The 16263-nt window shown below is 57.4% G+C and overlaps 4 protein-coding genes across 4 annotated transcripts; 2 read left to right on the top strand and 2 right to left on the bottom strand.

The window, feature by feature from the left end:
* Nucleotides 1–3628: 3628 nt before the first annotated feature.
* SLS55_007709 (uncharacterized protein) lies at nucleotides 3629–4809 on the bottom strand (the record flags this gene model as incomplete). Its single annotated transcript, XM_066779125.1, has 2 exons — nucleotides 3629–4374; nucleotides 4506–4809. The coding sequence occupies 2 exons, from the start codon at nucleotides 4807–4809 to the stop codon at nucleotides 3629–3631; spliced, it is 1050 nt and encodes a 349-aa protein (XP_066629929.1).
* A 575-nt stretch (nucleotides 4810–5384) lies between these two features.
* Nucleotides 5385–9468, bottom strand: CLU1 (Intracellular distribution of mitochondria; the record flags this gene model as incomplete). Its single annotated transcript, XM_066779124.1, has 5 exons — nucleotides 5385–6344; nucleotides 6395–9100; nucleotides 9155–9210; nucleotides 9271–9357; nucleotides 9438–9468. 5 exons carry the CDS (start codon nucleotides 9466–9468, stop codon nucleotides 5385–5387), a joined length of 3840 nt encoding a protein of 1279 aa, XP_066629928.1.
* An 890-nt stretch (nucleotides 9469–10358) lies between these two features.
* SLS55_007707 (uncharacterized protein) lies at nucleotides 10359–11975 on the top strand (the record flags this gene model as incomplete). The annotated part of the gene is made up of 4 exons (XM_066779123.1): nucleotides 10359–10405; nucleotides 10460–11408; nucleotides 11466–11664; nucleotides 11722–11975. 4 exons carry the CDS (start codon nucleotides 10359–10361, stop codon nucleotides 11973–11975), a joined length of 1449 nt encoding a protein of 482 aa, XP_066629927.1.
* A 415-nt stretch (nucleotides 11976–12390) lies between these two features.
* SLS55_007706 (uncharacterized protein) lies at nucleotides 12391–15628 on the top strand (the record flags this gene model as incomplete). Its single annotated transcript, XM_066779122.1, has 4 exons — nucleotides 12391–12464; nucleotides 12530–14370; nucleotides 14425–15045; nucleotides 15561–15628. The coding sequence occupies 4 exons, from the start codon at nucleotides 12391–12393 to the stop codon at nucleotides 15626–15628; spliced, it is 2604 nt and encodes an 867-aa protein (XP_066629926.1).
* Nucleotides 15629–16263: the final 635 nt, after the last annotated feature.

Here is a 16263-nt window from a genome sequence, read left to right as displayed (position 1 = left end):
ACCGGGCATGGCCCATGTTCCAATAGTCTCTTTTCATCCTTCCCCCTACGGATTTTCCCGTCGGCGGGCATCGATCGGCCGCGTGCCCTCTTATTTGGATTTCCGCAGTGTTGCGGTGGAGGAGGAGAGAGGCGACATTGGCCAATTGAACGAGGTCCGCCGGCGACGTGCTATGCGCCCGGCGGGGAAAGCAAAGGAGGGGACTCGGCTTCCGTGACGCCACCTGCTATACGTGGTAGCTACAAGCTACCTATCAGCGAAGGGGGGTTGGTGTATAAACAGAAAGCGTAATACAACGACGCGATGACGTCGGAGTTTATCCCGGAAGGCAGCCCCCGGCCTGCGGTAAAAAGAGTCAATCACGCGGCGCACACACAACAGCAACCGACCTGCGCACGCACGCGCCCCAATCCCCTCATTGTTTCTCTTTTTGCGCAAGCCAAGAGCGAGACACACAGACGCGCGGGCGGGCCTAAGCGACGTCGCGCGTGCGCTCGCTCGCTCGCTCGCTCTCTGCGTGTTGCTCGGACCGAGTCGTGCACGATTGAGTTAGGAGCGTCATCAAAAGGGAAGCGGCAGAAACGGGTTAGGCGCGACGCCGGCAGAGCGGTAACGAGAAACAAACCATCCTGAAACACGAAACAAAGCCCCTTCTTCTTCCCCATTTCCTCTGGCTGTATGATGCGCGTCCGCGATCCCCTTCAACGGCTTTCGTGATTTCGTTTACGGCGAAAGGAAGGGGAGGGGAAAAAAGCCTAACCCAACCTTGGTGATCGACGACGTCCGGCCGGGCCTTTGTTCATTTTTTTCTTTCCACCATTTCGTTTCGTCTCCCATCCACCGATCTCTAACCGTCAGATTCTCCACCTATACGTGCTTCGCTTCTTCGTCCTTCCTTCCTCTTCATCTCTCCCTCCCTCTCTCATTTTCCCTGGCCGCCGTTGCTCACGGACCCGGAACCGGACCGGACCGCTCTCTCTGTGCGGATGATCATCAAAAAGAGGGCAAAAAATAACTTGTAATTCACGGACTGACGTTCAGACGATCAATCAAGGGAACAACGACAAGTGGAGGATCCCGGCCGGCAGATCCTCCTCCTCCCCCCCTTTTTACATATTCAGTTCGCCGTCATCCTTCCCTTTTCTTCCCCCTTCCTTTCATGATCTTCACGTGAAGAAGTAAGGCTGCAACTTGTTACTTGGACAGAGCGTCCATCGTCGTTCCCACTCCCTTTCCCTTTCCCCCTTCTCTCTCGCTCTATCTCCGTCAGGCCGGCCAGGCCTACTACCTTTCTTCTGTGACTCATCACACTTCCGACCACCTACACTCTGACGTACGGCGCCAATCGACTGTCCTTCTCATTAGCACAGTCGGATCGCCCTCTTTTCGGTAAGGCTGTAGGTGGCTGAGTGGGCGGGTGGTGGCTAGTGCAGTAAGTAATAGTGGGCCGGAAGGAGGTCCCCCCCCCCCCCCCCCCCCCCCCCCTCTCGCGCCATCTTTGTACCGAGGAGGCGACAGGAAAGATCGTCTCTCCCTGATTGAGCTCCGTACGAGCGAGAGGGAGATGGGAGGGACGGAGGGACGGAGGGAGCACGCCGCCGCCGCCGGCCCGCGTGAGTGACATCGATTGGTTGCTGCGAAAAAGTAATAAAGCTCGGAGGGAAGAAGAAGTAGAGAAAGAAAACCCCGGTCAATTTTTTTTTCTTCCCCCAATGATAAGATGGCCCAGCCGTGTCAATGACGACGACGAAGAAGATCGGGGTCCGTCTACATGGTTCTTATCTGTGGCCTCGTATATATATATATATATATATATATACTTGCTCGTTGCGCGCATCTACCTACCTACTTCGGCTACCTATTCTCGTATCCCGTTCGTCATCATCAGCAACAACAACAACACCAACAACAACAACCGTGATCAATAGCAAACAGCAGATATCACATATTCGAGCGTTCGGAGTATCGGGAAAGCGCCAGAGTCGGTAAAGAAATTCCCACTCTTGTTTCCGATTTTTCCTGCGTGTCGTCTGTGTTGTGGAACAGGGAGGGAGGAGCCGCGCGTTGCCCGCTCGCTCGCTCTCTCGCTCGATTGTCATTTAGGAGAATAGGGCGAGCGAGAGACGAACGAGAGAGACGAACGAGAGAAGAGCGCGAAATCAAACTGCCTGGAGGGTGGAGATGGGTAAGATGCGGGAGGGGGAGGGGGAGGGTGGGAGGCAAAAAACAAAAAGCCCGTTGTGTTGATTGGGATGTTTCCCCCCAGCGCTCCTCCGCGGGTCGTCGCTAAAGAAAATGAAGCGAAGGGAAAGGATGATAGCAATCCTGCCCGACCTGGAAGGGTTGTGGTCTGTGGCGGAGCTGCGCTGCGATTGATTAAGCGTGAACGATGATGGAGGATCCATGCCCCTTCTTCCCCCGTTGTCTCAGGTCTGTATGGCAGACAGATTACTTCGAAGCAAGCAAGCAAGGGCAATCGGCTGTGTAGGACATCTGTGATGACTGGCACCCTTTGCAACCAACCCTCGTCGACGGGAAGAAGCGCTGGGTGGTTTTCAAAAGCGACGAGACGGCTTGTGGTGGGGAGTTCTACCAGCAGAAAATGGAACCATGGCAACAAAAACCAACGAACGTGGCATTTGCATTAATCGAACGAAAAGACGTCCGCCAACCAGCAGACAGAAGAAAGGTGATTGATTCTTCATGATGTGGCCTGGCCTGGCGCGAGTGACAAGATGTACTACTACATCTCCAAACATCTCTCCACTATAAGTATAGCCAGACGAGAAAAGAAGCAATATGCAAGAAAACCAACTGAGGAACGTAACCGACTATATACGTCCAGCAAAACCTCGAAAAAACCTCAATCTTCGAGCGGGAGAAGCAATCTTCGTACACACCATCTGGCAAACGACGCATGACCGATACAGACTTCTCTCAGGACTTTAGGCGGGAAAAAAAAAAGAGAGGAAAGAAAGACTCACCACTCACGCCCACCACACCCACTGTTCAGATAGATCCGCAAAGGAGTAAGTAAGTAGCTGCGCGGAAACCACCCCACAAGCAAAGAAAGCCCCGCATGGAAACTCTAGTCGTTCATGTTTCGTCAATACCCAATGAAGGAGGGGGGAGTGGGAAAAGAAATAAAGCCAAAAGCTATCCATTTCAACTGCTTCCCTTTCCCTCCCCCCCAGGTTCTTCCAGCCGTGTAAAAGAAAACCCCACAATCAAGAGTCCAACGCGCCGCCGCCACCCAAAAGCAATTCAGCCAAAAAAAAAAGGTCTCAAGACTTCGAGGATGCAAAGACGCCTGTTTCGACCTGTTCCTGTTGTTCCATCATCCCCATTCTTATACCGAGGCGTATATCGATCACTCTCGCCATATACCCAACTAACCCTTCGTTCGCTCTTCACTTTAAGGCCCACGTCCGTCCCCTCAGTCCCCCATCTGCTGATGCTGCTGCTGCCGCAGCTGTAATCCACAGAGCAAAAGAAGAAGAGAAGAAATAAAAAAGCAGCACCATCACCATCATCATCCAGCAGCAACGAAGGAGACGACCGACCGACCCAAAGCCATATCTTATCGTTTCTTTTCCTTTCCTCGCTCGCTCTTCCCCCCTCCCCTCCATCACACATTCTCCACCCACGCATACACCGCCCCCGTCGCCACCCCGGCGCCCACCCAAACCGCCGCATACCCCACCGCGCCGACCTGATCGCCACCTTGCAGCACCGTGCTCGCATGGACCCACGCATGCGCAGCCGTCAGCGCCGCCAGCGCCGCCGTCCTCTTCACCACGACCCGCGCCCCAGGCCCAAACCACCAGAAATTGTGCCTCAGGTGCGCCGCGAAGCCGTCCGTCTCGGGGTTGAACGCCGAGCGCTTGATGTCGGCGAGATTCGTTTGCGTGGCGGCGGCGGCGGCCAGGCCCGGGACAAGGACGAACTCGCGCGCGGCGGCGCCGACGGGGAGCAGCGCCGCGACGAGGGCCGGCAGCGTCGCGCCGTGCGCGCCCTCGAGCGACGCCAGCCCGTCGAAGTGGACCGTCAGGAACGCGGGCAGGAACGTCTGCAGCGCGCCGAAGAGGGCGACGCCGTAGACGGCCGCGCCGAGCAGCGACGTCGCCACCGCCGTCTGCGCGTCCGCGATGATGGCGCGGTTGGGGACGATCGTCCGCGAAGACGAGGGGGAAGAAGACGACAGCCATTTGTGTGCCGGCGCGCGCGCGCGCAGGAGGCGCGTGGGACCGGCGAGCGAGAGCGCGTCGATGCCCAGGCAGAGCAGCACCGTCGTCGGCTCGACGGCGTAGAAGGTGTGCAGGAGGTAGTACCACGGCGCGTGCGTGAGGACCGAGAGGGCGACGAGGTCGATGTCTGCGCGCGTGTCAGCCAATCGGCGTCTGTTTTTTTTTTTTTTTTTTTTTACGTTGGAGGGAAAGCAGCGAAGCGCATTGGAGATGGCGGGCATTGAGGAAAAAGAGGGAAAAGAAGAAGAGAAAAATTACCGTCAAAGTTCCCAAACCACGCCAGCGACAGCTCCGTCAGCCGCCACGCTATCGTCGCCAGCACCTTGACGTCTTCGTTCGCGGATGAGCTGCTCTGCGACACCTCGCGCAGCTGCGGGTCGATGAACTCGGACGTGGCCGACAGCAGCGACAGCGACGTGGCCAGGCTCAGCACGATGAGCAGCGGGAAGCGCACGTAGCCCGGCAGCCGGCGCGCCGCGGCCGAGGGCGTCGGCCGGGTCGGGGCGGAGATGGGCACGGCCGTGGTGCCATCTTCGCGAGCCATTTCCTTTCTTGACGGCATTGCTTTTTTTCTCGCGCCAAGGGGGTGAGAAGTGGTGGTTGCAGGGATTGCGGCGATGGAGGAATGGCGGGGGTTGTGTTGATGATGGCAACAGTGCGGGAGAAGCTTTGGTGTTTTGGCGTTTGTTGCTTGGGCGAAGCACGGGCGTTTTGCGTCATCAGGGCTTGGCACTGACCTCAACGGCGCCTCACCCAGACACACTTCACTAGCGGGCGCACATCAAGGCAGCGAAAAGACTCCAGCATGACGTTGCAACCAAGAGCGCACTTTTTGATTCTACATGTTATCGTACAGTACAGTTTTCGAACGCGAATCGCTTCGATCCAGAGCGGCGAGTCTTTTTTGCGTAGTAGCCATAAGTAATAACCGGCGCCGAAGATGTGTACCCATGCCGTCCGCCCTCCCAAATGCAATCGCAACCGCCCTCCAGTCGTCGTCTGAAAAGAGCAGAGAGTGAGGCAAATATGTACCAAAAGCGGGAGGATGGAAAAATCACAACCGAAGAGGAGAAATGAGCATGATACAATGCAGCAGAACTTTTCCCCGCGCTACAGTCCAAACTCCCAAACGCGCCTTTAGTTGCCGCCAGCACGGCCCGGTCTCCGCGGCCCCTTCTGCTGCTTCTTCTTCGGCGTGCTCTTCTTCGGGCCATCGCCCTCAATGTAGCGGACCAGCTCCTCGATGCTCTTCGTCTGCATGTCGACACCCGCCTCGGCGCTCGACGACGGCGCACCAGCCGCCTCCGACGCCGTCTGCCCCACGCTCGGCTGCGGGCGCAGGTTCGTGCGCGGCGTGAGCGGAATGCGGCGCAGACGACCGGCTTGCACGTCACGGACCTGCTTGGCCTGGGTGACGGCGCTCTGCGTGAGCTGCTCGAGCCACGACTCGGCCTCCTTGGTGTTGCGGTCCTCGGGGCCCAGGATCGTGTTGAAGATGGTGAACGACTCGCGCATCTTGTTGACGGCCGAGTGCATGTCCCTGTCGAGCGCCAGAGCCTGCGACAGCTGGAAGAGCAGGGTAGCCGTGTTGATCGACTGCTTGCCAGAGACCTCTTCGCTGATGGACAGGCACTTCTCGAACCACAAGCGAGACTCGTGGTACTGCTTCATGGTCTGGAGCATGACAGCCGCGTTGTTGATGGTAGTGATCGAGTCGGGGTGCTTGTTGCCGTAGATGACCTTCCACAGTTCAAGAGCGTGGCGGATGTAGCCAAGCGCCGCCTTGGTGTTACCGTTAGCGTGCTCGAAGAGACCAAGGTTGAGGTAGGCCAGGACCGTCTCGGACGAGTCAACACCAAGCGTGCGCTCAGAGACGATGACGGCCTTGTGAGCCAGCTCAACCGCCGCGTTCTTCTCCTCCAACCCGTAGAACAGAGTGGAAAGTTGGTGGTAGACGCGAGCGACCTCGGGGTGGAGGACACCGTAAATCTGCTCGTGCAACGAGAGGGACTCGAGGAGAAGCTCGTTGCCAAGCTCCTTCTGGTCCTGGGCGATCGAGATACGACCCGCCTCCAAAGCTTCCTCGGCAAGAACGCTCTGCAATGGTGTTAGCTGTGCTATGCGAGTGAGAGGAGGGCATTGAATACCTTGGGCGAGGCTTCCTTGATGATGGGGACGACGTTCTGAACGTCATCCGCGCGGAAGGTAACCTTCTGAGCCGGGACAGCGGGAGAAGCAGTGCGAGCAGGGGAGCGATCAGCGCTCTTGTTGTTTTTCTTCTTGTTCTTACCCGAGCCAGAAGTGTGGCCGTTCGTCGTGGGCTTGAGGAGAGCGTCAGACGGCTCAGACTCAGGAACCTTCGCGGCGTCCTCCTTGGTGAAAGCGTAGTTCTTAGCCTCAAGCTGCAGACCGAGCTTCAAAGACACCTCACGAAGCACCTGGAGCTCCTTGCCGGCCTCGATCCAGTTAGCTCCCAAATCGAAGCGGAACCTCTGCCTAATCTCCTCGACGATGGCAGCCTTGAGGGTCTCCGGTGTCAGGGTCTCAAAGTCGAAGTCGGCGTCGGCGTAGAGCGCCTTGAGAGTTGCGTCAATTTCGGCGACCGGCTTCGCGTTAACCTCCGCTCCAAGCAGGCAGTTGAGCAGGTGAGCAACGCAAGCACCCGAGAAGGGAGAGGGAAGGTAGCGGAGCTTGTCGTTGGCAACGTGCTTGAAACCACGAGCAATCATCTCCTGAATAGTGAGACGCCTCAGAGCCTTCAGCCTGGGTTCCTCCTTGTCTGCCGAGGTCGCGATCTTTCCGAGGTACCTCAGGTTGATACCGCGCTTGTGCAGCAGACTAGTCAGAGACTGACCGTCCATGGGGAAGCCAACATCACCCTCCTGAAGATCGCGAATGAGGCGCGGAATGACCTCCTGAGTGAGGTGCTCGCAAGCTGCGCGGACCTCAGCCTCGTCCTTTGCGTACTCCTGCTTCTCCTCCTCAGTCTGAGGAACTTGACCGCAGAAGACGTCGGGGTTAAGGGCGAATTGGAAGCCAGAGATATCAACACGCTCGTTCTCAGTCTCCTTCTTCTCTCCGTCACCTTCCTTCTTCTCAACATCCTTCTTCTCGCCATCAGCCTTCTCCTCGGTCTTTTCCTCCTTCTTAGCGGCTTCCTTCGCCTCGTTGCGCTTGGCAAGCTCAGCCCTAATGTATTCCCTAAGCTTAGTGCGTCCGTAAGACTCAACAAGCTCGGACCTGAGGACAGCCATCCTGTGAGGGTAATCCCTCTCCTTGTCCTTCGGCTTACCATCCTCAGCGGGCTCCTCCCAGCACTGCTCGAGCCAGGTCACATCGAGAGGACTAATCCTGTAGAGGTCGAGAGCGTACTTCCTGCCGTCAGTGCCGAGGAGACCCTTGGTCTCGACACTTCCCTCAAGATCGTGACGCTTGTTCTCCTTGTCCCAAACAGCGTGCTTCTTGACCCTCAGAGCCTTCGACAGCTGCTCGAACAAGGGTGCGAAAGTCTCGTTCTCCGCAACAACGTCCTTGCCCTCGACTCCACCGTAGTCAATCTGGTGCTCACCGGGGTCCCTCTGCTTGAAGATACCGGGAACAATGCTCTGTCCGACAATACGCTTGCCGAGATAGTCAACGACAACGGTGCCGGGGGTGAAAAGACCGGTAATGTCGAGCTGGTTCACAGCCTTGACACCCATGACGTCCTTACCAGTAGCGACACGCGCGGCCTCGTCGCCACCGTCAGTGGCGAAGGTACCAACGCCGTCGGCACCGAAAGAGAAGAAGATGTTGTTCCAGACGAAGATCTGAGCATCCTTGCTCTCCGTCGGGTTCAGAGGTGCAACCTCACCGCGAGCGACAAGAACGGCGCCGCGGACAGCGGCCTCGTTGTAATCCGCAAAAAGCTTAGAGGTCAGTCTCTCGCGGAAGACACGGTCCTGAACGGTTTCCCGGGGCAGCTCCCTGGTGGACTGGAACTCCTCGTTCCAGTCTCTGAGGTTGTCTGCGCTCTCCAAGCCGGAGATCAGGTAGTTCTCCTGGGTGCGGGTAATGTCAGCCTGGTGGCTGTTTGCGATAGAGGTCGGTGGCGAAACGAGCCACGGGCTGGCAGGGATGGCGTTGGACAGCTGGAACATGGCGAGAGGGTCCTTGGCGTTGTTGTACTCGAGGAGCGACTGGAACGCCTCGTCAAAGCCCGGGGACAGCTTCTGCACGAGCGAGAGCAAAGAGTGCGCGGCAATATCCTTTGGCGCTGCCCTGGGGAACGGGTCGAACTTCTGGTTGGTCGACTTGTTCACGTAGAAGCCAGAGACGTGGGAGGTGACCTGGTACTGCTCGCCCTCGTTGGTAGTGACCTGAAGGTACAGCAGGTGGCCCTTGGAGCGGAGGTGGTACGGCGGAGGGTTCCAGGGCGACAGGGAGATGGCCTTGACGGTCTTTGGCGCCGCATCCTGGGGCTGAGGCAGCACAGTCTTGAAAGCGGCAGGCGACTCGAGATCGTAGCTGTCGAGGGGAGTGCCCTCGGCCTTCTCCTCGGCAGCGATCTTGGCCGAGACATCATGGAGCAGGGAAACGCCGGCCTGGGCGCCGTGAGCAGTGTCGGTCCTGTCTCCCGAAGCGCCAATAAGCTCCCGCACTCTGATGAAGTGCATCCTGGCCTCCTTCTCGGTGTATGGGTCCTCCACCAGGGTGATCTCGGCGTCGGGGCCGATGCCGGGGACTTCAGAAAGCTCGACGAAGTCATTGATGCGCTCGCCGTTGTGCTCGAGGTGGAAGCAAGAGTACTGGAAGGTGTGCGGCGAATCGATGATGGACTGGCGGAGGTCTTGGACTTGCTCTTGCGTCGATGCCTGCGGGCTTTAGCACATAAGGTTGACGTTGTGGCAAGGCGGGACTTGACTGACAATCACTTGAGTCTGGTGCGGCTCGTGCGGGAGCTTGACGTTGAGCGTGAAGACATCTGCGCGTGGAAGCATCAGCGGCCAGTCCAGCGTGTGTCAATGGCAATGGGTTCACGTACTCTCGACGGGTTGCTCCTGCTCGCCGTTTTCGCCAGCAGCTACATCTCCGTCCAGCTGCTGCTCCTCGACGGTCGGCTCAGTGTTCACTGGAGGCAGGGCCGCGTTAGCATCGGTCGGCAGGGCGGGTGGCCAATTGCTTGGGAGCGAGTCAACCGGACACACTTACCTGGAGTCGAGGCGTCATTAGCTGTGGCCATGGTGAAAAGCCGGGCGGGCCAATTGAATGGGCGGTGCTGAAGGGAAGGACAATGGGCGCGCGCCGAGCTCTAGAGATGCGGGGGCTACGGGCGCATCTAAAGGGAGCGGATGGAGGTGTGGAGGAGGGTGTTGGGGCTGCTGCTGCGAGCTCGAAAAGTTTAGAGGATTTCTGACGAAGTTAGCCGGTCTTCCCCGAATCGCCCGCCCGCGCGCACGGGCCCGCTCCGCCTGCCTGCCAAACGTCCGGTGCCAGTCGCAGCGCAGTCGATGACGCGACGCTGGCTGGCTCGCGCATTTCTCGGCGCCACGCAGGGCACGCGACACGACGGCCTTTGCGCGGTCTGACTGTCGCTCTCTGCGCCGCCAAGCTTGCGCAAACCAGGAGAGCTAAACCACTAATCTGCGTGCCGCGCACTCGTTCTCTTCCAAGCCTCCTGCTTCTGACTCCAGTCGTTCTTTCCCCTCCCGTTCCTTTCGCACTCTCTTTGCCCGTCCTTCCTTTTACTCGCACGCCGGCTCGTTCATTGGCCGGCTTCTTCTCGGACTTTTTTCATCACATCCCCGTCTGCACTCAATGTACGGCTACGCGGCTCCTGCCCTGCGGCCGCGGGCGCTGCAGGCCGCTTTACCCCGGCTCCAGCGATCAGCCAGATCTACTCTGGCGAGGCGACGCCATACCGCTTACACCGTCGCGCAACCGGCGCGGGCGCCTGTTGCTGCCCCCCAATTCCAACTCCACGCCCGACGCCTCATTTCAGGAGGCTCGCCTGCGCCACAGCCCGGCCAGCCCGACCCGACCGAGGCTGGTCCCGATGGCAGTGAGCGCCCGCGGCACTCGCAGTCGGGCCAGTCTCACGGCGCCAATGACTACCGCGAGACTGCCTTTAAAATGTTTGAGAGTGCCATGACTACCTTTGCTTCCGTCGCAGTACTAGGGTAGGTGGTCCGTGTGTTTCTTCATGCTGCGACCATGCGTTGACTCCCGAATAGGTTCGTGGGCTATAGCTACACCAGATATTACAAGCACATGGTCCTGTCAAAAATGGACAATGCTTTCAACCCAGGCGACCCTGTCCTGGACCTTGCTCGGGGCAGGCCCCCTCGCCGCGAGGAGGCAGAGGATGGCTCCTGGATTGTTCGTGAGGAACAGGGCAAATTTGACTCCATCATCCGTGGGGAGGACAAAGGCCGTTACCACCTGCTCATTGGCGAGAAAGGCACTGGGAAAACGTCCATGCTGATCGAAGCCATGTCCAAAATCGATGGAGATGGCGTCGCCATGTTCGAAGCCCACGCTGACCCGGAAATTTTCCGGATCCGGCTTGGAAAGGCACTGGATTTTGAGTTTCACGAAGACAACATCGGCTCTCTGTTTTCCATCCGAGGACCCCGGGATGCTTCGGCGCTGCTTGATGTTGAGAGAGCCTTCAACAAGCTCGAGAAGGTTGCCATCCGGCGCAGAGACAAGTTGGGACGCCCACTTATCCTTGTCATCAACAGCGTCCATCTCATCCGGGACGACGAGGAGGGGAAAGATCTCCTGGAGCTCCTGCAGCAGCGTGCCGAACAATGGGCCGCCGCCAGTCTCGTCACTGTCATTCTAAACAGCGATGACTATTGGGTCTACGAGCGTCTCAAGCAGTACGCGACCAGGATGGAGGTCACCCCGGTCAGAGATCTGGACAAGCAGAAGGCTCTTTCTGCGTTGAAGCACTACCGGTGGAAATGGCACGGAGAAACCCCGAACGACCAGATCTTGGAGTCCATCTACGACAAGATTGGTGGCCGACTCTCGTTTCTTAGCCGCGTCGCCAAATCCAGGGACATGATGGCTCTCTGTGACAAGATATGCGAGGCAGAGAAGACGTGGTTCCTCAACCAGTGTTGGATTCTTGGCATGGACATGGACGACGATGTCATGGACCAGCAGAAGTATGCCGTAAGTATCTCTTGCTGTTGTATTTTTTGACTTGGGCTCTACTAATATCCTACCTAGTCGGCGGCTATGGTTCTGGCGAAAGCGCTCGTCGACCAAGAGAAGGAAATGGACAAAACTTACGACCCTGAAAGGGGACATATACTCCCTCAGATTCCTCTTCACAAGGCAAGAGAGATCATGACGCGCGCAGACTTCATTCAAAGCTACGATCACATCAACGTCTTTACAATTGACTCGAAAGCCATGGTCAGAGCCGGTGCGTGCCAATATAAATCTATGTCTCTCCCATACATCGGAAACTGACTCGGTGTAGATTCGGTTCCCATGCAAAGAGCATTCCGCGAGATCTGCGATCTCCCCGGCTTCGACAAGTTCCTGGAAGATACGCTGGAGCGCATTGGTGACATTGAGAGCTTGGGCAGAACCAGAGAGCTGACGATCAAAGACCTCTGGGAGGGTGGCAAGTACAAGGTCACGACGCGCAATGCTAAAGGATACGTCGAGAAAGAGACGACATTCGAGACGCTGCCGGGCGTGAAGGATGTCGAAGATGACGAGGACAACTAGGTCCGATCTTTCATTTCCTTTTGTGCATTTCGGTTATGGTCTTTTTACAATGCATCGTTGAGGGTTAGGGGTGGTCCAGGCAAAGCGTGGCGCTTTGGTCGGGTGGCTGTTCGCTTCTGTTCCAGATACCTGCTTGTTATTGTGTAAACGTAGTTGGCTTGACTTGGTTGACGCCATCTTCGAAGATTTGTTCCATTTTCTAGATTATTATTCTGTGTGGGCGCACTCGAGGTTGGCCGGTTTCCTGACTAGGCTTAGCGCGATGGCTCCGGAGTGGCGCATGGGCGGCGGGCAAGTCCGGGGCCGACGGCTGCGCGCTTTTGTTTGTCAACACCACGCAACCCGACGTCGCGACAGCATCCATTTCGGCCGCGTCAACAGCATCATAGCTCAACATCATAGCCTAGCATCCGCTATGTCGCATTCTAGACGCAATTCAAACAGTATGATTCTACTGTCCCGCTTGCGAAGGCCGATTGACTCTAAACAGTATCCATCTATCTAGCCGCAACAACAGCGGGAGAGCCACCTTGGACTTCTGCTCGTTGCAACAGGCTGCTTCGCCCGATCACGGCGCAGATCAGAGTTCTGAGAGAGCTCGTCTACCCGCAGTTGCAGGCAAGCGCCGCATCTGCCTCGGCCGCTTCGTCCAAGGATGAGCCAGCATCCAGCGACAAGCAGCAGGAAGACGAAGAACCCGGTCGCAAGAGCTTCGATGATCCAGACTGGATGCCGCATGCCACAGAGAAGAAAGGCACCAAACGCCTTTATACCAACCGCACCTCCAAGACCGAACCCCACCCAGTGCCTCATGCGCGCAAGCCCGGCGAGATCTCCATGCCCACGCCTCTGATCGCGCGCCAGGCCAATTTCGACGGCTCTCCACGTGCATCGTCACAGACACCTGTAGGCAGGCAATTCTTGCAGACCCCGAAAAAGCGCAGGTTCCCGATGCTCAAGCACGATCTTGATCTCGATTCACTCAATAGATCAAGCGCGCAGCAGCTGCAGCATCTTGAGCGCTTCCTACAGGCTTTCCGGACCCTGCTACATGCAACACGGGCTCCAGAGAGGAGCCGGGCATCAAAGGCCGGTTCGCGCTCGTTGATGTCTACCTGTCTGAGGCAGGTCCCCGCCTACATTGCAGGCCGACAGCAATGGGAGGACGATGAAAACGTCAACAAGGTAGATGCCAGTGAAGAGGTCTACCAAGAGCTTGAGCAAATGGGATCAGCCTTGGGCTGGCGGCCTCTAAGGGAAGTCACCCGTGCTCACGGAGTTGCTCTTGTCACCGAGGCTGTTGCCGAGGGACTGCTGGACACTGTCCATATAGAACGCCTCGTCCGTCTGTGTCACGGTTCTCTCGCCTACGACGAGGCCGAGGACATCCTGACGGCATTCGCGTTCGCCACAGAACCGCTCCCGCCCCCGAAGACGGCCAAGGACGCATTCATCTACTCCGAGGACCAGCGGTTCAGTAGCATTGTCACAGCCCACGCATGGGCGAAGAAAATAGACGGGTGGTCATTCTTCTACCGCTTGATTCGCAGCATGCTAATCTCCAACATTGTACCCGTTGAGTGGACCGCAACCACACAGTTCAAGAATATCTGGAGTAAAGTTATCCAACACATCTCCGACTCAAGGAATCCGGCGCATGCAGAAGCTTGCGAACTCACCCATGTATTCTTTTTGGTTGCGTGTGGCAGAAACTTGGCCCACACCGATGAGAACCCTCCTGATTCAGAAGACGATTGTCCGCAACCAACCAGCGTTACCATCGGGGTAAAGAACGCCTTGAACACTACTGTTTCATCCCTATCAGCCATCTTCGCCGCGATATGCCTCCTGCCGGATAGAGAGGCAAGTTTTGGCCGCAAAGGCAAGTATGCTATACAACACACACTCGAGAGCATTGCTACAGACATCACCTGTGACGTCCTCGGAGGACATCTCGACAAGCCGATTGCCCGCTCCAGCTCGACCGTCGAGCGGTTAAGCAACATCCTTACATGTGCTATCATCACTGGAGTTTGCACATTTAGCAGCATTCCAAACATGGCCGTGGCGCCGGTCCCACTCAACATCAGAGCCCTGGCACGGCTTGAGGGCATAACCGGACATCAGTTGCTGAATCTTCCTGCCATCGTCTGCTCGGTAGCAGAGACGTGCGGAAAGGCGTATGATCCAAAGACGACACAGAATGTTTTCCTGGTCCTGCGGTCCATCGTTGAGGCCCTGAAGTCTTATCGAGTGTCATCGTTCGACGATGGCAAATTCACCGGATCGACCCTGTCCAGCGATTGGAAGACTGTTGGGTTTTCATCATGGATTCTGAAGCGTCTCGCTCTAGATTCCGCCCACGAGTTCGCCGACCATTCCCAAGACTCGTCCGGTAAGTTTTCCCGCAGCACTGCATAAGCTCCCCCTCTCTAACCAGGTTCGGCAGTCGGCAACACGGCAGGCTACGTCCAATACACGCTCGAGATCGAGAAGGAGATGGAAAACATCCGGATGCCGCGCCACGACATCCCCTTCTTCCACAAGGACGCCGAGTACCACGTCGGCTACCGCTGGGAATCCGCCATCTCCGAGTGGGTCGAGGCCACGCCGCTCGTGCGCATGAGCGCCCTGGGCCCCGCCGCCGCCGACGAGGTCTTCCGTTCGAGCACCCCGATGAAGAAGAGACCGTTGCCGCCGGCCACCACCCCGGCCCGCCCCACCCTGTCGCAGCTCCTCCTCTTGGCCCAGAGCCCCGACGTCCTCGGCTTCGGCGACGACACCCCCGTCGCCCCGGCTACTACCGCTTCTTCTTCTTTCTCCGAAAAGATCGCCGCTGCCTCTGCTGACACGGCTCACCCTCCTCCTCCCAGCACCCCCGTCACGACCAGCACCCCCGCCGCCGCACTCAGGGCTCTGCGAAACGATACTGACAACGACGACGACGAGCACGACGACCAGCACGACGCGCGCGCAGATGACTCAGAGGAGTACGAGACCGACGAGTTGGCCTTCACCAGTCCCATCGTTCGTCAGCAGCAGCAGCAGAGCAGCAGCAGCCCGGTGAGGGGTCCGCCTCGACCGCGCAAACGGGCGAGGAAGAGTGATGGTGTTGTTGTCCGCTCGATCGCTCGGCCCACTACTACAGCGGCGACGACGACGACGACGACGACTACGTTTAGCGCGGCGTTTGGCCTGGATGGCGCTGGCGACGATGATAGCGAGGATGAGCTTAGTTTCTTGTAGATGTTTTGGGGGGCTCTCTTTTCTTTTCCTCTTCATCCTTCTCCTCTTCTTCTTTTTCTTCTTCTTCTTCTGTCTTTTGGGGTGTTGGTGCCCTAACTGACTTTTTGGTATTTCTTGGTGGTGGGCGGTATTGGGTAGGTCAGCATAAGCCACACATTGGTTGTGTGGTGATTTTATTTTCTTTTCGGGAGGATCAGCTTATTGCATTGGCGAGCGGGACTAGTTGGGATATACCCCTGGGTTACACTGTGTATTGGTCATCTATAGGATTGAAAAAAAAATTACAACGAAAAGAAGAAACGTTGTACAAATTGTCCAACTGTTGCTTGCTTTGCACAGGCATCGAGGAAGCAGAAAACGCAACCAACGCCATGCGTGCATGCACGCTCTTCGGTCTGGTCATCTAAAAGGGGCCCACTCCCCCTCCCGCTCCCGCTCCTCCTCCTCCACTCCCCCCCCCCCCATGCGCCGGAACAGTCAGCCTCAGAGAGTTGGCGGCGAACAAATGGTCCGGTGACAGCTCTTCATCGGAGCATGTACGAGCAGCAGCCCGACGACAGCTTTCATCCAACGATTTTTGGCGGGAAGCGGTAACGTCGTCGATGGGGGTCTGGAGAGCCGGCTGGGCTCAATTCTTCTGTCGCCTGCCGTGGCCCCGTTGATCACCACAGTTTAGAACTGGGGGGGAGGAGGAGGACGGCACCGTGCTTATATGATGATCCAATATCCAGAACGCGATTGTTCCGCATTCAAGACTCACGTCTGCGTCCGGACAACGGATTCGGCCATGGCTTGCCACGGGGTAGGATCAGCCACTTTCAGCACGAAGCTATTAACCAACCTGCACAGTTTTCGAAGTCGAATTTGGCCCCTTCCAAGCAAGTTATTATTGCATTCAACAGTCACCACCCTGCCAGCCAAACACCCACCACCCACACAAGCCCAGCGCGGTCCAACAGCTCCCAGCTCAAATAGCGCGAGAGCTTGATCAAACCCTCCTCCATCCCATCCCATCCCATCCCATCCCTTCAAGACGCCACCA

This window comes from Diplodia seriata (genome assembly GCF_021436955.1).
Source record: "Diplodia seriata strain FDS-637 chromosome Unknown scaffold_8, whole genome shotgun sequence".
Lineage (NCBI taxonomy): Eukaryota > Fungi > Ascomycota > Dothideomycetes > Botryosphaeriales > Botryosphaeriaceae > Diplodia > Diplodia seriata.
Note: the sequence above shows the minus strand (reverse complement) of the source record. Positions and strands in the feature narration are given on the sequence as shown.